The sequence below is a fragment of the Solea solea genome, chromosome 1, assembly GCF_958295425.1.
Source record: "Solea solea chromosome 1, fSolSol10.1, whole genome shotgun sequence".
Classification (NCBI taxonomy): domain Eukaryota; kingdom Metazoa; phylum Chordata; class Actinopteri; order Pleuronectiformes; family Soleidae; genus Solea; species Solea solea.
This window is the reverse complement of record NC_081134.1, coordinates 6,439,558-6,460,400: the sequence shown is the minus strand read 5'-3', so window position 1 is coordinate 6,460,400 and position 20,843 is coordinate 6,439,558. Positions and strand designations below refer to the sequence as shown.

The 20,843-nt window shown below is 40.2% G+C and overlaps 1 protein-coding gene across 1 annotated transcript in view; it reads right to left on the bottom strand.

The window, feature by feature from the left end:
• The window catches only part of LOC131466907 (probable G-protein coupled receptor 158), a 50,991-nt gene that overhangs the window by 13,311 nt on the left and 16,837 nt on the right, over positions 1–20,843 (bottom strand). Inside the window, exons 3-7 of the mRNA XM_058640499.1 lie at positions 16,492–16,594; positions 12,984–13,195; positions 11,376–11,444; positions 3,912–4,021; positions 1,781–2,019 (exon numbers count right to left, since the gene is read on the bottom strand). Coding sequence (XP_058496482.1) covers positions 1,781–2,019; positions 3,912–4,021; positions 11,376–11,444; positions 12,984–13,195; positions 16,492–16,594 — 733 coding nt within the window. The remainder of the gene's footprint in view (positions 1–1,780; positions 2,020–3,911; positions 4,022–11,375; positions 11,445–12,983; positions 13,196–16,491; positions 16,595–20,843) is intronic.

Genomic DNA, 20,843 nt, shown 5'->3' with positions numbered 1-20,843 from the left:
AGGAACTGTGCGGGAACTGTGTTAAATGTGGAGAATAGCCCACTATTACACTTAAATGTACTTCCATATGTTTTATGATGTTCCATTTCACATTCCTCCATTTTATTTCGTGGTTGTTTATTACATATAATTAAATCTTGACAGGCACATCCCCTGAACAGTGCCCAGAGACATGTCAGTGAAGGATTAAATAAATGAATGAGATTTTTAAAGCTATATCCTCTGCCCTCTTGAGGTATTCTGCTTTGATGCTAGTGGCAGCACAGGGTCCCATAAAGAGGAGCAGTCCATCTTGTTTGTTTTAGAGGCTTCACTGTTAACAACATAATAGGCCTCAATTCCTTTATTAGTTTGTGTGTGGAAAGCTAAATTACCCAGTCAAAACTGGATTTTTCTATTTTTGTGTCAAGAGGCAACAGACACATGTTGTGTCCCTGTAGTGGCTGCGGGTGATTTATTGTTTGTTTGCTATTTCAATGCTGCAGATGACCCAAGACATGAGTGAGGATGCAGCTTCTTCGCAACAAGGTCGGTGTTGTGTCATGATAAACATCCCTGCCGTTTTGTAACAATGCTGGTGTTTTTCAAGGCACCACAACAACAACAACAACAACTCCTAAAGACGTTTCCAAACCACTTTGCAGATAAAATAGCAGAAGAAAGAAATCATGTACACTGTGGCAGTAAATTGAGGTTTTCACATGGTTACACTGAACGTGTGAACCAGCAAAAGTCATTGTGACAATGTCTGTTGCATAGTAATATAACGATATAATGATAATAACATTGGTCGGGGGTTTGGTGGCTGATGATAACTTTAGAATGAAGGAGCAGGAGCAGCCTGGCTTCAGTCCAGAGCAGAAAACAGCTGCACAACAGAGTCCTCATCCTGGTCCATCAGAGAAAAACCTTGTGAAAGCAACTAACTTTTGGTGATTTTTGTTGTTGAGATTATTATTCTGCCTCTCCTTTGTTGTTCATGAAGAGATACGATGTAGGACTAACTGTGCTTCACTGAAAGTCTTCTAGTTTTCTAAAACAGTCCTTTGCAGCCATCTCACTTTACTAGCACAATGCTGTGTCTTGATATATGAATCACTTCCTGTGTGCAGCATGGGAATAAAACCTAATCACCGCTATACTGAGAAACACATATAGAGTCATGTGGAGCTGATTGTGTGCACTCATTTTTATAACGGATATTTGTTTATAACCATTAAGTTGTGCACTACAGCGTTAACATCATAAGGTCTTAGCCCAGAGGTTGTAAAAGAGCATTAATAATTATTAATAACTTCTTCGGTAATTCTGTATGTTTTTACAACCAGTCAGTCAGTGCGTTTAAATGCATGTTAAAAGTCCGGTTTTAGTTTTCTTAATGTCACGCAAGCACATTAGTCGGACTAAGATTGAGCTAGTCTTAGTCAGACTAACATACCTGAATACTGCGATTCATAGTCTGATTACTCCTGCATGATTTGGCAAGTTGTCCAATGGCCGGACTCAGTTGGACTACGGTCTTAGCTTGATCATGAAATTGGACATGTCAAGCATTTTTGAACCAAATGTGGAACTGTGGTGCTACTGAAGACCTTCTCAGCTGGTCCTGACAGCAGCTGCAACCAAAAATAAAGTTTCTAAGTTACATTTAATCTTCAGCCTTACCCAAGCATCCTAGACTCAGACTATAAGCCCAAAAGCGTCTTACAGTTAAGTGGAAACCAACTTTCCTCATTCTGGACACAGTGGTTATAGGCTTGTAAACGCAACACACGCTTACCGACAGCCATCATGTAGTCCCACTGGTCCAGCAGACACATACTGAACTGCAGTCCCTCTGGGGTGAGGCCTGCAGCGATCAGGGCATGACTCAGTTCAGGGTTCTGGCACACGGCAGAGGTCCAGGCCAAGAGGAACCACAGCACCACCAGCAGAATCACTGCCAGTAGCCGCACGACACGCCAGCTGGTCATGTAAGGCGTCCTCTGGGCCGTGCGGGACAGGAACACCTTTAACACCCTGGGAGAAGGTGAAGGGGAGGACAACAGTAGCCTGAGTACAAGAGACTGCTGGATGAAATCATAATGAGCCGTCGGTGTTAATAAGAGATTCTGTCCCTTGTTACTCACACTTCATTAACATGCCCACTTGAATGAAAAGGAGTAGGGAGAAAAGACGCAGTTGTTTAAATGCATTTGTTGTCTGTCAAGTACGTTTAGTTGAATTCATGGTGTAATATCTCTTGTGCTGCAGGGTGAAGTAAACAAACAGCACAGCAGCAGAGGGTGGGAGCACATGTCACAGCCAAACAGGAATATTAGGTTTATTTTTTAAATATCAGTAATATTATAATAATTAGTTGGGGAGTGATAGGACATGGGTGAATGTTAACAATATAACTGTTAATCAATTAGTAATCGACCAATACGTGTACATTACTACCACATTAACAGCAGCTTGTTATTCTTTAATATCATCTAAACTGAATTATCACAGGTGGGTAAACAAAACAAGACCTCTGTGGTCATTTGAGTTTTGGGCAATACTTTTCACCATTTTATAACATTTTATGACAACAACCAATCAAGATAAATAACTCACGGACGACTCAATAAGGCATTATGATTGTTAGTTGCAGCCCTAGTAAATATTATGAGAAATAACTACATACACTGCAGAATTATGCTGTAGTTTCCACTGCAGGTGCGTGTACATGCACAGCATGGCCAACAGAAACAAAAGAATCAACAACAATGACCAAGACAGGAAAAGAATAAAGCGTATCTGCCAGAATATTCACAGGAGCACAAATCATTGTGATACTAGAGAAGCAGAGTTAGTCAGTTCATGTGTCTGCCTTCCCTCAAACAGACTGTGACAAATCTGTATTTCTGAATCGTTCCGCAGGGCCAGGCTTTAAGAGCTTTCCCTCGGGGAAGCACTTCTCACCCAGCAAGCTCAGAAAAAAAAGATAAAAGAAAAAATGAGTCAGATTGGTAATTTTGCCATGGGAACTCTTTAGTCTACTCCAATCTCAGCAGCACCTGTGAAGAGCAGGGTGTGTGTGTGTGTGTGAGTACATGTATTTGTTACTTCTTTAGAACCTTTTCTGGCATAAACACTAACCTTGTCCGGACCACTAGTCCTGATGGAGACCAAAACCTGGTCTTAAACCTAATTTCTGAGGTGTTAGGGCTAAGAATACATTTGTGGTTAGGTTAAAGTTAGGGTTAGACTTTGGTAATGGAAGTCAATGCAGTAACCTGGGAAGTTGGTGAGTTCCAGGTATTACTCATGTTGTAGGGGCCTATATCTGTTCACACAGTCACATTATGGGGACTTGTCTTCCCTCCAAAAAAATCAAGTCCCTGTAACATACATTTTAAGATGAAGACATGTTGTATGGTTAGGATTAGGTTCAGGTGAGGGTTAGGGTTGGAGTTTGGGTTAGGCTAGTAGTTGTGATGGTTAAGGTTAGAGTAAGTGTCCGGGAAATGAATGTAAGTAGATGTTACAGTATGTCCTCTGAAGTCATGGAAACCAGACTGTGTTTGTGTGTGTGTCAAGTGTGCTTATTGGCCAAAGTGCAAGCATGAGGGAACTGAATTATTGAGAGGAGAGGAGAAGAGAGGAGATACAAGAAGATTTTCGTGAAGACAAGTGGGCTTGAGAAAAGGGGACAGGAAGAGACAGGGAGAGGAATAAAATGAGAATGAGTAAAGAGAGGACAGAAGAGATGGGGAGTGTTTTTAATCTTCAAGAAGTTTTCTTCTCTTCTAGAGGGACGGAAAAAACTTATAAAACTTATATCTCATATAAAAGGAGACAATAAAACAGAAAACATCAATCTCACTCGTGATGAAAGTCACTCTTCGGATTCCAGTTTTAGCTTCTGATTAAGTTTCCAGTACCTGTATAGTTTGAGGATGACGGTGCCGTACATGATGGCGAAACCCAGGAGGCGCACCCACCTCAGGAGGATACATCGGAACACACTAGGCTGAAAGTAGAGGATCATCACCTGCAGGGAGGAGAGACACAGCAGTGTTAGTGTTTACGTTATGCGGACCTGATTTTTGACCCCATAAGGAAGACAAGTCCCCATAAAGTGACTGTGTAAACAGATTTAGGTCCCCGCAATATAAAGAATACCAGGTACACTCACTCACACACACATGCACTAATGACACTTCATTTATAATTTCCTCTCATCCTCTCATGGGCACTGACACTTCCTCATTTCCCTGTGTGTCAATGATGCAATGTGCTGTTCATCAGCTGGCCTCATCCCAATAGCACTGCGGTACGCACATGTTATTAGCCAATCATCTCGTGGGCTGTCTTTGTTGTCTCCTTCTGTCTTAGGTCTCTGTGGACATACACGCTCTCCACTTCCCCATCCCCACTCACAGGATCCATCATTCTTCATACTTCATCAGTCTCACCATCACCACCAGCGTCAGTGGTAACTAACCTTGGTAAATTGCTGTGGGAATAATACAATCTTCAGGATTTATAAAAACGTGTTTTTCAGTCTTCGTATGTGTTGTTGAGTCAAAGCTATGAGCGATTATTGTGCAGAAGGCACAAAATAGACCGTTTTTCTTCTATTGTTGATCATATAAGCAAACTTTCAAATTTGAATTATTTCCAAATATCACAAATTCAATCTAGGTTTAAAAAAAGAAATTGAGTACTTTTGGCTCAGATGTGTTTATATAGTTAGGAAAAAAAATCATGGTTTTAATATAGTAATGGAAAAAAGCAGCCTAAATGAAATCTAACAGCACACACACACACACACACGTATCTCATGCCCTCATGTGTGACTCATTCCGTTTGCATGTTGATTCGGTTCCATTTGTGAGGCTGTTACAGCGGTGTTTGGTTTTAATGAGAGTGAATCTCAGGGAGACGCCACCTGTCAAATCCCCACTTACTTCCATCCAGTGCGTGCTTATCCTTCATACTGTGGTGAAGCATGTCTGTCGATATGATGCACTGGTTCACACAATGTGCACATACGGGATGTTTCACCCATTTTCTTTCACTTAGTCAAAGAAGAATACACTTACGATGTATTCCTTACGATGCTGGTGGGTTTGTTTAATTCACACTCTATTACAGAGTTGGATTAAATTTGACCAGTTTTCAGATCTTTTAATCATAACACTTGTTATAATTGACATAAACACAGGGAAGAGCAGTGCAGGGCTTTTATTTTCTTTGAAGGAAGTGACTTTGACGTCGACTTTTTGTCAATCTTCTTTATTTTTTTCAATCCCACTCTGTTCCTCTGTGAGAATGAGACGTGTATGTCAGATCCACTGTCTGATGATCAAATAACACATTTATCTCTGGAAATTAGTAAAAAAAAACAACTACAAGAAAGATGATAAACTCAAATACAAAAGTACAGCCAGTATATTCACAAAATATGGTTCTTATTTGTGGGCTGCAAACTGTTGTGTACATTTTGGTTTTGGTGATTAGGTCTGTTGCACCACCCACTGTTGGGACTGTTGTCAAACCTCCACAGTCTCACTGCCCCTCTGAAAAAGTCAGAAAAACAAGGGTCTGCAGTGGAGATGCACCGCTGCCGCAAAAATACCAACCAATACCAACTCCAAACGTATGAAGGTTTATTGAAAAAATGTAAACCTAAGGTCTCAGCAGCCTATTTTAAATCAGTCATAGTGCAAAGGTCTTGTCCGTATATATATGGCATAGCGTTTCCATGTGGAACAGTGGAATCTCAAATCGACTTCAAATGAACAAATGTATCCATGAAATCATTCACTGAATTACGCGTTCATACATTTGTGGGGTAACTTCACGTATGTGTTTTCATCTTTCATAAATTCTCTGTGCACATTCTTGCTCTACATTAAGATGACTGATGATCTGTGCTGGGTAGGATCAAACTCCACATCACCAGTATATAAGAATGTGTCAAAAACAGTGACATCTTAATTTAATGCAGAATACGTTGCACTGTATTTCACACCACGTCATGTCCAGCCATGGGAGAGGTTGTTAATTAGTCACAGGTGCAGTATAAGCACCTCCCTGAGGAGTGTAGTCAGTGATTTATCCCTGCTCTTATGATGTCTGGCGTTCAAGCGGCAGCAGCTATCCAAGGCAATTAATCTTGAAAAACAACAGCACCTGTAACCTCCTTTCTACGCTGTGAAGAAGCAGAATATCTGCAGGAAAAAAAAAGCCACTGCTCAGGCGTCAAGATAAACCAAAGTTAGTCAAATCTATCAGCCATCATTGATCATCGATTCTATGCACAGACGATCCTGAGAGTCCTGCTGTTGTTTCCTCCGTGTTCCCAGCTTGTCATTTTTCTCCACAGTCTGGTCTGTCTGTGTCACTGTCTTGTCTTTTTTGTAGGCATCACTCATTCGTTCTATTAAAAACTGCAGGCTCCTTTCCATTCTCATAATGCATAATCCTGCGTGTTAGAGTTTGCCACGTCAAGATACTCACCTCTGTCAAGCCCGTAGACTTGTATATAGAAACAGACAAAGTCTGGTTTGACTAACAAAGCCCAGGCAGGACAATAGAAACCAGTGGGCGACTCCACTGGTTGTAAAAAGAACTCGGTTTGAGTGGAAGTACAATATGAGAAACCTCTCACTTGATTTATTCAGTCAGAAAACATTTACGTGAGGAGTTAAAGGTCACAGTCACTAGTTTCAGGTCTTCCACAATAGAACATGCTGCGTATTTTGTAAATGATGTTGTTAGAGGAAAATTAATGATAAAGCACGACACATATGCATGCACATATGAGGACTGTCTGTCCTCATCTGGTAAGAGGAGGTCTAATAAAGAAAACCAAATGTATCCGTGAAAGTTAGTCTTGTAACTCCTGTCCTACACACACCTGTTTGTTGAGATGGATGTGCACAGTTGCTTTCTTGCTGTTTAACAGTATACAATCGTGAAAAGCCTCATACATCTTTTCTGGAAGATACAAGATGACACACGGCGAAGACACTTCAGAATAAAATATCACAGGAACACGAGCAGTGGACTAATCTACAACTTGCTTTTGATCCCGACACGCAGACGTCTCCGCGCGCATTTAAATGCAGCCGTGACATCTGCATTTTAAGACTTCAGTGCGTGCGCTCTCAGGTGAGCTCTGGTGCACAGCCTCATCTGATTAAGAATGTGACACACGGAGGAGTTACGGCGCGGAGAACACGAGCAGCTTCCATCCACACTCCTCATCAAAACCTCACAGTGCAAACTCTGTCATTGGTATGCTGGTCATGAGAGAGCAGGGAGCCAAGACCATTTTATACCCAAGAGCAGGAATTATAGTGGTTACTGTTAAATCTTCCACTTCTTCTGAGTCACTGACATATAGCTCAGAATCTGAGTCACTTTATGGAAGACATGCATTTTTCAAACATCTATGATAAAAGAAAAACTGATTATCTCCATATTTAATATCCTTATTAACCATCTTTCAAAGCGTCAGATGAGAGGACTGATGTTATATTCATGTCTGATGAATGTCAGATTCATGAGTTGTTGTTTTTTTTTGTTTTTTTTTGGTGCAAAATGAGAAACATTTAGTATTTGTGCTTTTGATGGCCTCAGCTGGACACAGTGACTTCACAATGTGCAGCTTGTGGTCTCAACACCTGTGCTCACAGATTGTACTGAAGAAGACACATGCACAGAATACAAATGTAAAAAGTCTATTTTTTACAGAAATAGGGAGTGTTCTCTTTAGATATGTCCACAACAACAACAACAACAACAACACCATGTTCACTCTACACCTTACACGTGCATCTTACTGTTACATTATTTAGATAAATGCGGGGTCACTAAAATATCATGCAGGCATAGAGCTAAAGTTCTATTAGTGTTTGGTAACACTTTATATTAGGGAACACATATTCACCATTAACTACGTGCTTACTAACATGCATATAAGTAGCATACTAGCCCTTTATTAGTAAATATTAAGCACATATTAACACCTTATTTAGGAAAAATCTTAATTCATGTCATAATAGAGGTAGAATAAGGTGTTAGTACATGCTTAATAATTACTAATAAAGGGCTAGTATGCTACTTAAATATGTTAGTAAGCATGTAGTTAATGGTGAATATGTGTTACCTAGTGTCTTTGTAAACCTGACTAACTTAAGTCCAATATTAAATGTGTTTGCTGAAAGGTTTTTTGTTTTTTTTCACAAAAAAAAAACAGTAAATAGAGCAGTTTTAACTATTATGTCAGTTTTTACACTTTATCTTTAGTGTGTTCTTATAAATGTCACAATTGATTGCATTATTTCGGCCATGGCGGAGCAGTACACATGGGTGTAAGCTCCCAAGATCACAACAGACCCACTGCACATGTACTTTTAACCTCAGGACGGAGGTACAGGACACCCCCGATGTGGATTAAAAGATCTAATCTTACACTATGAATTTGGCTCTCTGCAGATTATTGTTCTCCTATTCTGTCACAGATACTCCTTAATGAAATCATGCTATGCTTTAATGATGTATCCCTAATGGTTTGTTTAGTGCAGTCATGTATGGCAAATTGTACGGAAGTTTAATGATTTTAAATGTTTTTTGTTGTTGTTGTTGTTTTTGTTTGATAATCAGTGCAAGACATATTCCCCTTATATGGCAATGTCTAATGTCATCATTCAAAATTTTAATGTAAAAAAAATGATGCTTTACATTATTTGGACTATTTGTTCTATTGAACACTATACTTCACTACTTCATGCACTCTGTCCTGTGCTCTGCTCCTTTGTGCAGCAACTTGATTCAAAACACCGCAAACACTCAAAGTGTTAAATCAAATGATGCACTGGATCGCAGATGGAGAGAGACAAAGAGGGAACAAAGGACACACCAAATGTAAGCACCCGTAGGAGTACAACAATTCACCAGACACTTGTTTGTTCTTGCAAACAATCCATGTTTCAGTGTCGATCCTCGCTTCTGTCCTCCTGCGTCTCACGGCTCATTTTCATGTTAGGATTAACATCCTGCCCGGCACCTTTATCTCTCTGTCCCCTGAGTATACATCCAGTTCTCTGGTCTACAAGCCTAAACAAAAATAATAGCAATAAAAAAAAAAATGCCTCTGAAAATACGAGGTTTAAGTAGGCCACATTGTTTCTTACAATCACATGCAGGAATGCAAATACATGCAGGAATGAAGGCGCACGCCATCACTAGGAAAATGCTACAAATCTGCTTTACTGTTCACAAATGACAACATAGAGATTGGTTGACAAACACAGTGCAGTGCTGCAGTGCTACCCATGGGGACTACAAAGTCACAGGAGGCTGCACAATAAAAAAAGAAAAAAAAAGAAAGTCCCATGTTTATATCGCTCAGAAAAGAAGGCAGCCTGCTTGGTTTGCATCAAACCTCCCGTGCCTCCTCCATCAATTAATCAGCAGATGTATTTTTTAAAACAACTTGATGGAGTGTTTAAAAATGCATTGAGCACCAGAGCAGCTGCACCAGGCTTGCAGAGGCTGAGGAGGTTTCTGTGATGGCAAAAAGAAGAAAGAAAAGAAAAGAAACAGCAGCAGCAGCAGCAGCAAACATTAAGTCTCCGGGAGGGAAGGCAGGCACAGAGGTGAGATGGAAAGAAAACATGCAGCAGGTTAATGACAGGGTTAACATGGGAGAAGTGGGGGCAGCAGAACGGAGGAGAAAAAGACAGAGTGCTAAAAAATGCAGGGATGAAAATGCTGAGAGAATCTGCAGAGCAAAGGGAAAAAGGAAACCGTGCGTGTAGCTAAGTCTGTGTGAGCATAAGAGAGTGGCAGGGTATTTTTGGGGAAGCTATTTCTGGTGCTCGAGTTCTCCTCAGGGTGAATGAGGGGGAGCGAGGGGACGGACAGACGGAAAATCAAATCCATTTAGAGCATCACAGCAGAAACCTGTGCAAGGTATGGTCTCTCCTCATGAGCACTTAGGATGAATATCCAATTCAATCCAATTAGTTGGATTATAAAATAAGTATGACAAATACTATTAAAAAGACACAACTGTAAATTTTCATCAATGACTACATGGATAAAAACAATCTTTGTGATGCATCTATTAGTGGCAGCAGCAGCAGCAGCAGCAGCAGCAGCAGCAAGCATCTATGGACTGCATGTGTGTTTATAAAAGAGGTAAAGAACGCTCTTGAATGCATCTTAATGTCACTCTTCTATGCTCAGTGTGTTGAGAACCCTGCATTATCTTCACTAGCTCTCATGTGATGGAGTTAGTTGTACTACTGCTTCTTTCCTCTCTCATAAAGGCCGCGGGGAAGTTACTTTGAAGAAGGCACATGAAGACAAAGTATGAAACTCACTTCATAGTGATAAGAACCATTTTGTATTTCCGTATCTCTATTCTAGTGCAAACTGTTTTCTAACGAAAGCACAGGAGAAGAACCATGCAGCCATCAGTGAAATGCTCAGAAGCCCTCTCTTCCCTACAGAACATCTTTCTTTATTTTAAAATGGCTCACATCCAGCCATCAGAGTTTGTGTTTGAGGGGAGCGGTGGCTCACTGTTGGCCGTCTGTGCAAGTATTTGAACGGAGCAAATTCCCTGGTTACGCCAGATTTTCCTGTGACATAGCACTCAGGTCTCTTCCATCTGCTTCCCCGCTATAGATGGGCTTCTGATGCGGCACTCCAGGTGCACTGTGGGATTTGTGCACAAGTGTAAACACACACATATACGGTCCACGTTGGCATCCGCCCACAGGGGCCCACTCTTATGTAGAGATGACACAAAAGCTGGCAACGGCACGAGCACACAATGAGACAAAACTCACACTGCGACTGTGTCCAACTCTTTTTCAGACAATGAACAGAAGCGCAGCACTATGACAATGAAGGAGCGGAATACGTAGACATTAATTTCATAGTAAAAAACTAATCTGATATTAACAAAAATCTGAAAGGCGACATTCATTTTTTGGTAATATTTTAAACATTTTAGAGACAATCTTGTATCATGATATGATATCACATGCATAGACATACACACAAGTACACGTGTGTGTACTGCATGTACTGTATGTACACACACTTCTGAAGGTATTACCCAATACGGTTGGTGAGGTTCAATGGTCTTCTGCAATTGCAATTGTTTTAGCAATTGCCTATTTGAGTTACTGCTGCCTATCTATTATGTCAAAACACTCTCATCCTTCTCTTCTGACCCCTGGCATCAACAAGGTGTTTTGTTGATGGGGGGATTGTGTGGTCACACAAGTACCAAATATTACAAAAAAATAAGTGTGAAGTGACAGCTTCACGAACGACACACAGAATGAACCGTGAGAGCTAATAAAATCCAAACTTACCGGGAAGTACAGCAGCAAGGCCCCAAACAAGATGGCTTCCAGCAGAATGAGACCAGATGTGCGGATACTCTGCAAAAGAGAGAAGAGACAGAACAATAGTAACACAGAGATTTATACAATCTCATGCAAGTAGTACATCTGTGTCTCGTTTAAAGCCAAACACAGATGCACAGAAAACACAATAAATGCATGTTTTAGTGGTTAATTTAATTTCCCCACATCGTTTGTGTCTCTTATGTAGATTAAAAAGGCTCCAGGGACGTTTCTTATGAACAGAGGGAATGTGAGAGATTCTGAGGCAACAGCACAAATGCATATAAATAGCACATTCAAGTCAACTTTTGCCTTAAGGTGTGGTTCCCCTGCACCATGAGCATCTCATTTAATTTCATTCTTTTTCTATTAGAGTGTGCATTGTACTGCTGTAAGTGTGTGAGGAGGATGTTAGGGCTCCGGTAACTGTAGTAGATGATAATTAGGACCTATAAAAAAAAAAAATGTATGAATAAATGACTTGGATTGTCTCTAACTGGGCTCAAATAAATAATGGTATCCTTTTAAAAAATGCTTGTAGTGCAAAATGTGAATAGACTTTCTTTCTCTGTGAGTTACCTCCACTGGGGGGAGTAATATTTTGGACGGGTCTGTCTGTGAGCAGCATAACTCAAAGAGTCAAGGATGGATTTGGATAAACACATTTCCTGGAGATGTAGGTTTTGGCCCAAGGACGAAATGATCAGAATTTGGTGATCTAGATTCAGATTCGGATTATTTTTAATGCATTCTGAGATAGAGGGTTGAAATGACACGGACTGAGCAGCAATGGCAGAGATTTGCACTCTCCTATACAGTATGCTTTCTCTAGTGCAGTTACTGAAGGTAGTGTTAACCTCAATCTCCAATAACGTTGAGTTTAATTATTTGGAAAGAAACATTTTATACAGTACAGTATAATACCTTCACCATGTGATTTTCTTTTTCCTTTGAAGGTGGTTGACAGCTGCCTCCTAATTACTTGCAGATTTAGTTTTACGCATCCACAGAGACTCTTGAGAGACATCTTTAACGTGCTAAGTATTACGAGCAGTTACCAGTAAGTATTACCAGTACTTAATTGAGTATAAGTAAGCAAAAACTGTGACTTCTTATATGGATGAAGTGGTGGCATACTACAATTCCCAAGATGGAACTTAATATCAGCTTTACACAATACTGGACACAAATATGCTTTTGCGTATATATATATATATATATATATATATATATATATATATATATATATATAAAGTATTGTGGTTGTGTGTCTCATGGGGAAGAAAATAGCTTTTACCAATTTGTCACCCTTCACTTTGCACATGTACATGGTTGATAAAGGTCAAAATACTGTAAATCTGCCAGAGCAAAAAAAGCTATAGTGTGAGGATTAATTAGTAGTAGCAATTATCATCTGCTAATAGAGATTGTCCTACACTGTACCTCTTTATCTGATAGATGTCCAGTACTTTAAACTCTATGCCTTCATGTTCAAATGTAGAAATGTCACAACAACAAGAGAAATGATGGCTGACTGTGTCTTCATTCCAGTTTATCACCTCTGACCCCTTTTACCTTGTTCCTCCTGAAGTGGTAGACCACCACCATGCTGGCCAGGTCCAGTACCATACACAGAGCCTGGAAGGAGGTTACGGCGAGCCGCAGAGCACCGTCCTCCAGCACCAGACACGGTGTGTCATCCTGGCAGTAGGTGCAACCCTTGCGACACGGCATGCACTTATTTGACACGTCAGAGGCCTCGTCTCTGAGAGAGAACTGCTGTTTACCTGAGGACATGAGAGCACAGTCACAAACTGTATTCACTCCTGTCCCTGAAGCTGAAGGTACAATGAGAGAACATCATGAGTCAGAGAACACAAAACTGATTTAGTGCAGTGTTTTCCAGGATTATCACTGTAATTAATTTGTTGTACTGCCACACATTGACTCCTTATTAAACGCTCAGTTAATCAGTTTGAAGGAGTAAAAAAAAAAAGTCATTAAACCAATCAATCACAAAGCCTGGGGGTGATAATTACAAAAAAACACAGCCATTAATTAAGCAGATGAGGGAATAATGAGTTGAGTGGGGGATAAATATGTCACAGTGTTCACTTCCACATTTGCTCCAGTCTGACTAGTTGTTGCACCAGAAATTAGCACTCACAGTAGATGTGGTCTATCAAACCTTTTCCCCCAACAACTTGCACCTTTGAAACCTGAAATGAATTTATTATTACAAAAAACAGACTTCACCAGAGACACAATTTCTCATTTAATGACATACTGTAGCAGAGAGCCACATGGGCCTTTCTGCATGGAGTTTGCATGTGGGTTTTCCGCGGGTTCTCCGGTTTCCTCCCGCAGTCCAAAAACATGCAGATTAGGCAAATCTAGCAGAATATTTGCCATTCATATGTAAAAACAACCGAATCAGACTGCTATGGGTAGCGGTCGATGCACACAGTTATTATATTGGTACCTGTATTGGAGAAGATGAAGTGGCATTGAGTTACACCTGGTGTTATCTACACAGTAAATGATGCATAAGCAACATCTGTACTGTAAATCCACCAAACACCAAGATACTGTATTAAAGTGCTTCTGAGGGCAAATGTATAAATAAGTGAAGTAAAAATAGACTGGTACATTTATATATATATGTGTCTAGAATGCTACCAAGCAGTGGTTTTATTTCAGTATCACATATGATTCCTCTTTTTAAATCGCTTTTCATTGTTGTTATTTTATGAAATGTAAATTCCAGTCACCTCAGAAGAGGAATATCATACATATACTATGTTTATCTTCTCTGCTCTTCATGGATTCACCCACATTCACATTGAGTTATTGGTGCCAGGATAGATATTGTTAGCTATCATTGTGATTAACTGTGGGTCAACAGTAGTCACAGCTGTTCTTAGATCTGTCACCTGTCCGTCTAAAATCTCCAGCGAGTCATGAATTGAGAAACTCAGTTGAAATGACACTTTCCATGACATTTCCAAATAAAGACTCTGACTCTCTTCATCTTTTCTCCTCTTTAATATCTGTCCTCTTCATGTGTCGCGAGGAAGTAATAGAAAATCTCGCTTCCAGTCTGCTCTCTTTTCAATTGATGCAGGTGGAATAACAGACAGGTTCCAGGAGAGGGGGCAATCGGGGTCGACAGCTACTGCGACCCAATCGGAGCTGTGGAGTCTGCATGGGGCGATGGAAGATGAGCTTCCGCACAGACGGAGCCATTTTACTGCAGGCGTCATCACACTGCATTATAATAAAGTTCCAACGTAGCATACCATCCCCCACCGGCCGCTGTATTGTTGGTGTCAGGACTGAAAACAACCACGTTCACCTGATCGCCTTCCTCATCAGAGTTTTCTGCCTGAGGACACTGCAGCACTTTGAGTAAAGTGTCAGAATATAGGCATTCAAATTCAAAGCACAAGCAGGGGAGGTAACATTTTGACTAAATGTGATATTCACAAGGGTGAAAGGGAGCAAACTCAGCGGGGAAAAGGTCCAACACTTTGATTTTATTCTCTAAGATTCACTGAGAGCAGCACAGGTTGATTCTGGAATGTGATCCAAGCTCTTTCCAAAAGGTAGTTTTCTAGGAAGAGTTATTGTCCCCATGCAAACCAGTTTTTACTTTAGTCTAGCCTCTAACCTTTGATCTGTTCAGCTTAGGTGGCTCCACCAGGAGCTCACTCTCCCTTTCACGGTCAATGAGGCTCTGCAAAGCACATCCTGATGAGGAAGTGCAGTTGCATTGGTCACACACTATGGAATAAAGCATTACCTGCCAGGTTCTGACCTGGAAGGGAGAGGTAGAAAGGATGGCCCAGGAACAGCTGGGGAGGAGACACTGAGATAAAACGGAAGAAGCAGCTGGAGAGAGGCAGAGAAGATAACCAAGGGTCGCGTCAGATGGAAGAGCGTTGATGACCTATGTTACTCAAGGGGGGCAAAGGGCCTAATTAAGTAACTAATCAATTGAAAGAGGAGCACATAGGTGCAGCTTTTGTGTGGAGTTTGCATGTAGCCAGGTTTCTGCATCTGCCCACGGCTTTTTAACACTGTCCAAAGACATACAGATTGGGGATTGATTAATTAATCTAGATGTGAAAGTGAGTTTGAATGCTTGTTTGTCGCTGTATGTTGTGAAGGAAATAAGATGTAAATATGTTTCCAAGTGATTGTTTCAGCCCTGTATCAGATTAACACAGATTAACAAACAAATGATCACATGACCATTCATGTAAACATGAAGCGGTACTAGCACTACTACCAAGAAACCACAATGCTGAAAAGTAAGAGAGAAACCAACGACAAGATGAAACTGAGAGTAGTGCATTGGCCAAAAAGAACCAGTCAGAAAGTGGTTGTATCATTGTTTTCTGACTAAAACACAGCCGCATTTTCCAACTTCTCCATCTTCGGTAGTTAAAAATGCCAGGGCAGTGTGCACAGCAGGCGTTTCCTGTGCAGAGTTTATGTATTTTTAAACAAAGACAGAGTCATGGATGTAGCCAAAACCCTGTGACAGGCTGGTGAAGTCTGCATGCAAGACATCAATCAGCCACCTGTCATCAGATGTAAAGCTATGGTTCTCTCCATGTTAAAATGCATGAGACACTAATGTCTTTTTCTTGTCTTTGCAAAAAAAAAACCAAAAAAAGTGAGGTGGAAGGAAGGGATTAAACGTGTGCTTGTCTTCCCTTACATAAGCTGGAAACATGTCCCACTTATTTCCCAAAATAAGAGACATATTATTAGTATGTTGGTCATACTACGTTGTGGGAAATACAAAAACTAAACCTCTTCAGGTTTATTGCCTAACAGGTCTGTGTTTCCGATGCTACCTGTAGCTCCCACGAGACCCCAGAATAGAAATATTCCTACACAAAGATCAGTCAGAATCCCTTGACTGAAGCTTTAGGTTTTGTAACCTCACAAACACAGGATGAAAGATTTAAAACTGGGGCTGTTAACTGAAGTTTGAAAGATTCAAAGTTTTTTCCAGTTTTGCAGCAAGACATATTTTTTATATCACAACATCACAGAGGGATTTGTAACCTACTTTTAAAGCCATTGAGTGCCACTCTGCGCGGGTGGTAGAATCCTCTCCTGCACTGGCACTTGTACTTGTCCAACACAAATCCATGGCCAATGATCGGTGTGCACTGTGGGGGAAAAAAAGCAGGGGTTTAATTAATTAATTAAATAATTAATTAATCAATTAAAAAGTGTAATTTCCTATTTTGGTTGAAATCACATGAAGTGGTTGCGTGCGCAGAGAAACGCAAGAAGCTGTGGAGGAAATAACATCCATGTTAAACAACAGGATGTAGGCGGGTGATCAAGCAACAGGCTGACTCAGCCGGTGCAGGTCTTGCTTCTTGAAGCCAAAGCCAGTAGGAGTAAATAAATAATGTATTAGTATTAAATATTACACAACAACGGCAACAGCGATCATTTGCTTTCATTCAAAACTGCGAGTGATTGAAAAGGAATCACAATGCTGGCATTCACAAAACCTTCAAAGTACATTCTAATCTTTTGTCTGTGCTTCAGGGGTTTTTCTTTTAATTTTCTAGTGTATTTATTTTTGAATCTTTCAGTTTACTTCCTGTATATGTGGGGGTTTCTGCTGGATGTGTCATGTCTCGTTTTACTTCCTGTCCTTCTGCCTCCATTGTTGTTTGATTTAGCAAAAATGCCTATACACATGGATTATAATCTAGAACCACAAAGTGACTCAAATCTAATCTGTAAATTGCTATAGATCAGGGGTGGGCAATTATTTTCCCCAAGGGTCCACATGAGAAACAAAAAATATTGTTGAGGGCCGGGCCAAATTTGAATTAATTTGAATTTAATTTTTTTTTTCTTTTATCTAAAAAAGCAGTAAATTGTATTGTTTTGGTGTAAATTTGGCAGCATACAAACACACAATAAACACAATTCCTAACCAACTCTATTGAAAATATCAAATTACTACACTATATAATGAATACTATTATACTATACTACTGTGGCGTAGTGCAGTGACCACACCCCCGTGCGTCCATACGTCAGGCTTTTCAAAATAAAAGCAACACAGTTGTATTGCATGCGCAGCATAAATACTTGTCGGTCTACTGATCTCCTTATGACGAGTACTATAGTCAGGAGTTCGGTGCCTTGTGTCTAGAATTCTGGAGCTTATCCCAGCTCACATGGGGTGAACGGTGGGGTGCACCGTGGACAGGTCGCCAGTCCGTCGCAGGGCAAACATATAGAGACAAATTCACTCTCACATTCACACCTACGGTCAATTTAGAGCGTCCAATAAACCTCTGCATGTTCTTGGACTGTGGGAGGAAACTTGCAAACTCCGCACATAACGGCCTGAATCAGGGAAGGGAACCAGCGCTTTTCTTGTTGTGATGCAACAGTGCTAGCCATGTGCTCCATCTTGTGGCCCTGTTTAAATGTATTCCTCTAACAATGACTCAGCATACAGTGCTTGTCGACTCAAGTCCCCCCCCCCTGAGTGTGAGAGTGAATGGTTGTTTGTGTGGCCCTGTGATGGACTGGTGAACTGTCCAGGGTGTACCCCGCCTATCGCCCTATGTCAGCTGAGATTGGCACAGTGACCCCCAGCGACCATCATGTGGAGGATAAAGCGGTAGAAAATGGATGGATGGACTTTTCCCTCAAGTGCATTGAAGACACCACTCTGTTTGTCTGTATTGACATGGCACAACAATTTTGTAACTGGAAGATTCTTTCCGGTTCTCATACGTTGTCCATGGCTTAAGTGTGCATGTAGAGTAAATACAGTATATGTTGTATTTTTGTAGGGAATTACGAGTAAGAATCTTAATTATTCATGGTGGCTATCGCTGGGATTTGCATTAACTAACCAACCAACAAAAGAAATGCTGTGACATTCATAATGCACATGCTTACACACTGTTGCACTAAGTGTTTAAGTACTAGCCACAATCCCAGCAGTTAGAACACCGTCAACATCATAGACTGACTAAAATACAGCTCCTGTGTGTTCTCCCTTTCCTTCTCAGTGCCACCGCAGTGTTCCTCAGTTAATGAACTTGTTTCAATCATGTTATTGAGTCTCCTACATTGTCACCTACATCTACTCCTCTACGGCGCGAAGCAGCAGACGCCCCAAATAAAAACAAGGCCGGTGTCGGGGGAAATCAAGGGGCTTTGCCAAGAACCAGGGAATCTAATTAATATCTAAATTAAGATTTAAGGCTTGTTTGCAGAACTGAAGTGCGTCTGCATAATTCCGGCTTGCATCAATAACTGTGAGCACTACATGGGGCTTACAGACCATCTGCAGTGAGAACACGGTGATTGACACATGCGCTATGAACAGGCTCAAGTGTTTTTCAATTTTACAAAATGCAGCAGTAAAAATGATTAGTAAAAATAATATATAGTATACAATGATAAATAGTATATACAGTATATCCTCTCGTATGGCGGTGGAGAACACTGTGGCTACATTTATAGGCATTTACTTCATGAATGAGTGATAGTCAGCAATGAAGTCTTTTTCTCTTTTTCTATTTCAACTCTTTTGGGGAATGATTCATATTTTGGGAAATTATTATTATTTGCCTTCCTGCAAGAGGTGGACGAGAAACACTGTGTGTATGACAATAGCGTTAATAAAGATAAATATAGATAAATAATGGAAGCATTATTTATCAGTATGCTCAATAATAAATGTCAGTTAGTGATTTCTGTTTGTGTAACAATGATTCATTTTATTATTTTTTTTCAGAAGCAACATAACAGGTTTGTTGGTTTGTATTTTAAAGAAGAAGAAAAACATATTTGTGTGTGTGCTTGTATTTCTTCATTTTAGGACCTTTTCTGGCATAAACACTGGCCTAGTCCTAATGAGCCAGAACCTAATTTCTGAGGACTTTATGTTTAGGGCTAAGATTTGAATTGATGTTAGGGTTAGGTATTAACTGGTTATGGTTATGGTTATGGTTAAGGTTAGGGATAAGGCTTTGATTAGGCTGTCCAAACGAGTGGAAGTCACTGAGAGTTTCTGAAAGAATCGCTGTACAAATCTCTGTGTGTGTAAATGTGGATGTAATTTCGCTCACACATTAAACTGTGTTGAAAGTTTTACCGGACTCACAATTCACACACTCACAACACTCACTGTAAGAGAAATTTCACAAATTTGAGGGTAAAATCTTATGAGAGCATGTATATTTTTTGTTTGTTTGTGATTATTGGGGTTGTTTTGTGCACTGCTTCATACACAGCAATACAGTATTGGTTTTGTAAACTCTTCATAATTGTATTGGAAGATGACATGTGAGGGAACTTGCACTTTTCACATCACAATATTGTGATTTGCTATTGGCCCTCATCATATCTTCTATTCAAAAGTCATAGTATTTTGCCATATAAACAATCATTTATATGACTATATATGTATATATATATATATATATATATATATATATATACATAGATATATATATGTATAGATAGATAGATAGATAGATAGATATACATTGTTTTTTTTTTTAAATTGGATAAACTCATCATGCTACAGCTGCTGGCTGAACTTCTGCACAGTTGACTTTTAAAGCCCACAAACCCAAATCAGCAGCAGCAGCAGGAGAAGTGGGCTGTATAGAGGTATGAATGTCTTCACTGAAGTGCAAATGGCTGACAGGCTTTACAGACACAGTAAATAATTGCTTCAGTCTCGCACCAGCAGTAAAGACAAGCAAGACCCGGGAGCTATGAAACACGTCCCCACTGTTTGAAAGAAAGAACATGTGCAGCATCACTGTAGTTTGCAGATCTGCTCTGAAATGTGACCTGAGTCAGACGTGGAGCTATTCTGGGTTTACACATCAGAAACACCTGAACAACCAAAGACCAGAGGGCTGTTTCACAAAACCGAGACAGCAATACTTTCCCCCGGCTTTGACTATGTGAAATGAACAAAGTCAGGATGCGCTGAATAGTCTATAGGTTAGCAAAACAAAACAACACATCTGTGGGGACGTTTATACCAAAGACTGCTGGAGGTGATGTCACAACCACTTGTTTATACTACAGTGCCAATGCATTTATATCTAACTATCAAACTGAAGGAATTATTATTATTCTTAATATAGTTTTTTTATTTTTCCCTCAAATGAATTGCATTTTTTTGTCTTGTTTCACATGAACGGCATACACGCACACGTTTATTAGTTTGTTATTGGACTCACAGTCACAGCTTCTGATATTCTTTTGCAATTCATACCTTTATGTTAAAGTTTGACCTAAAAATGACATTGCGAATCAAAGCACAATCTCATTATCTGTCAGAAAAGCCATTTTGTTTCCCCGACTCATTCAGCCGTCGTGTCAAATACAACAAACATAATTCTTTTTTTC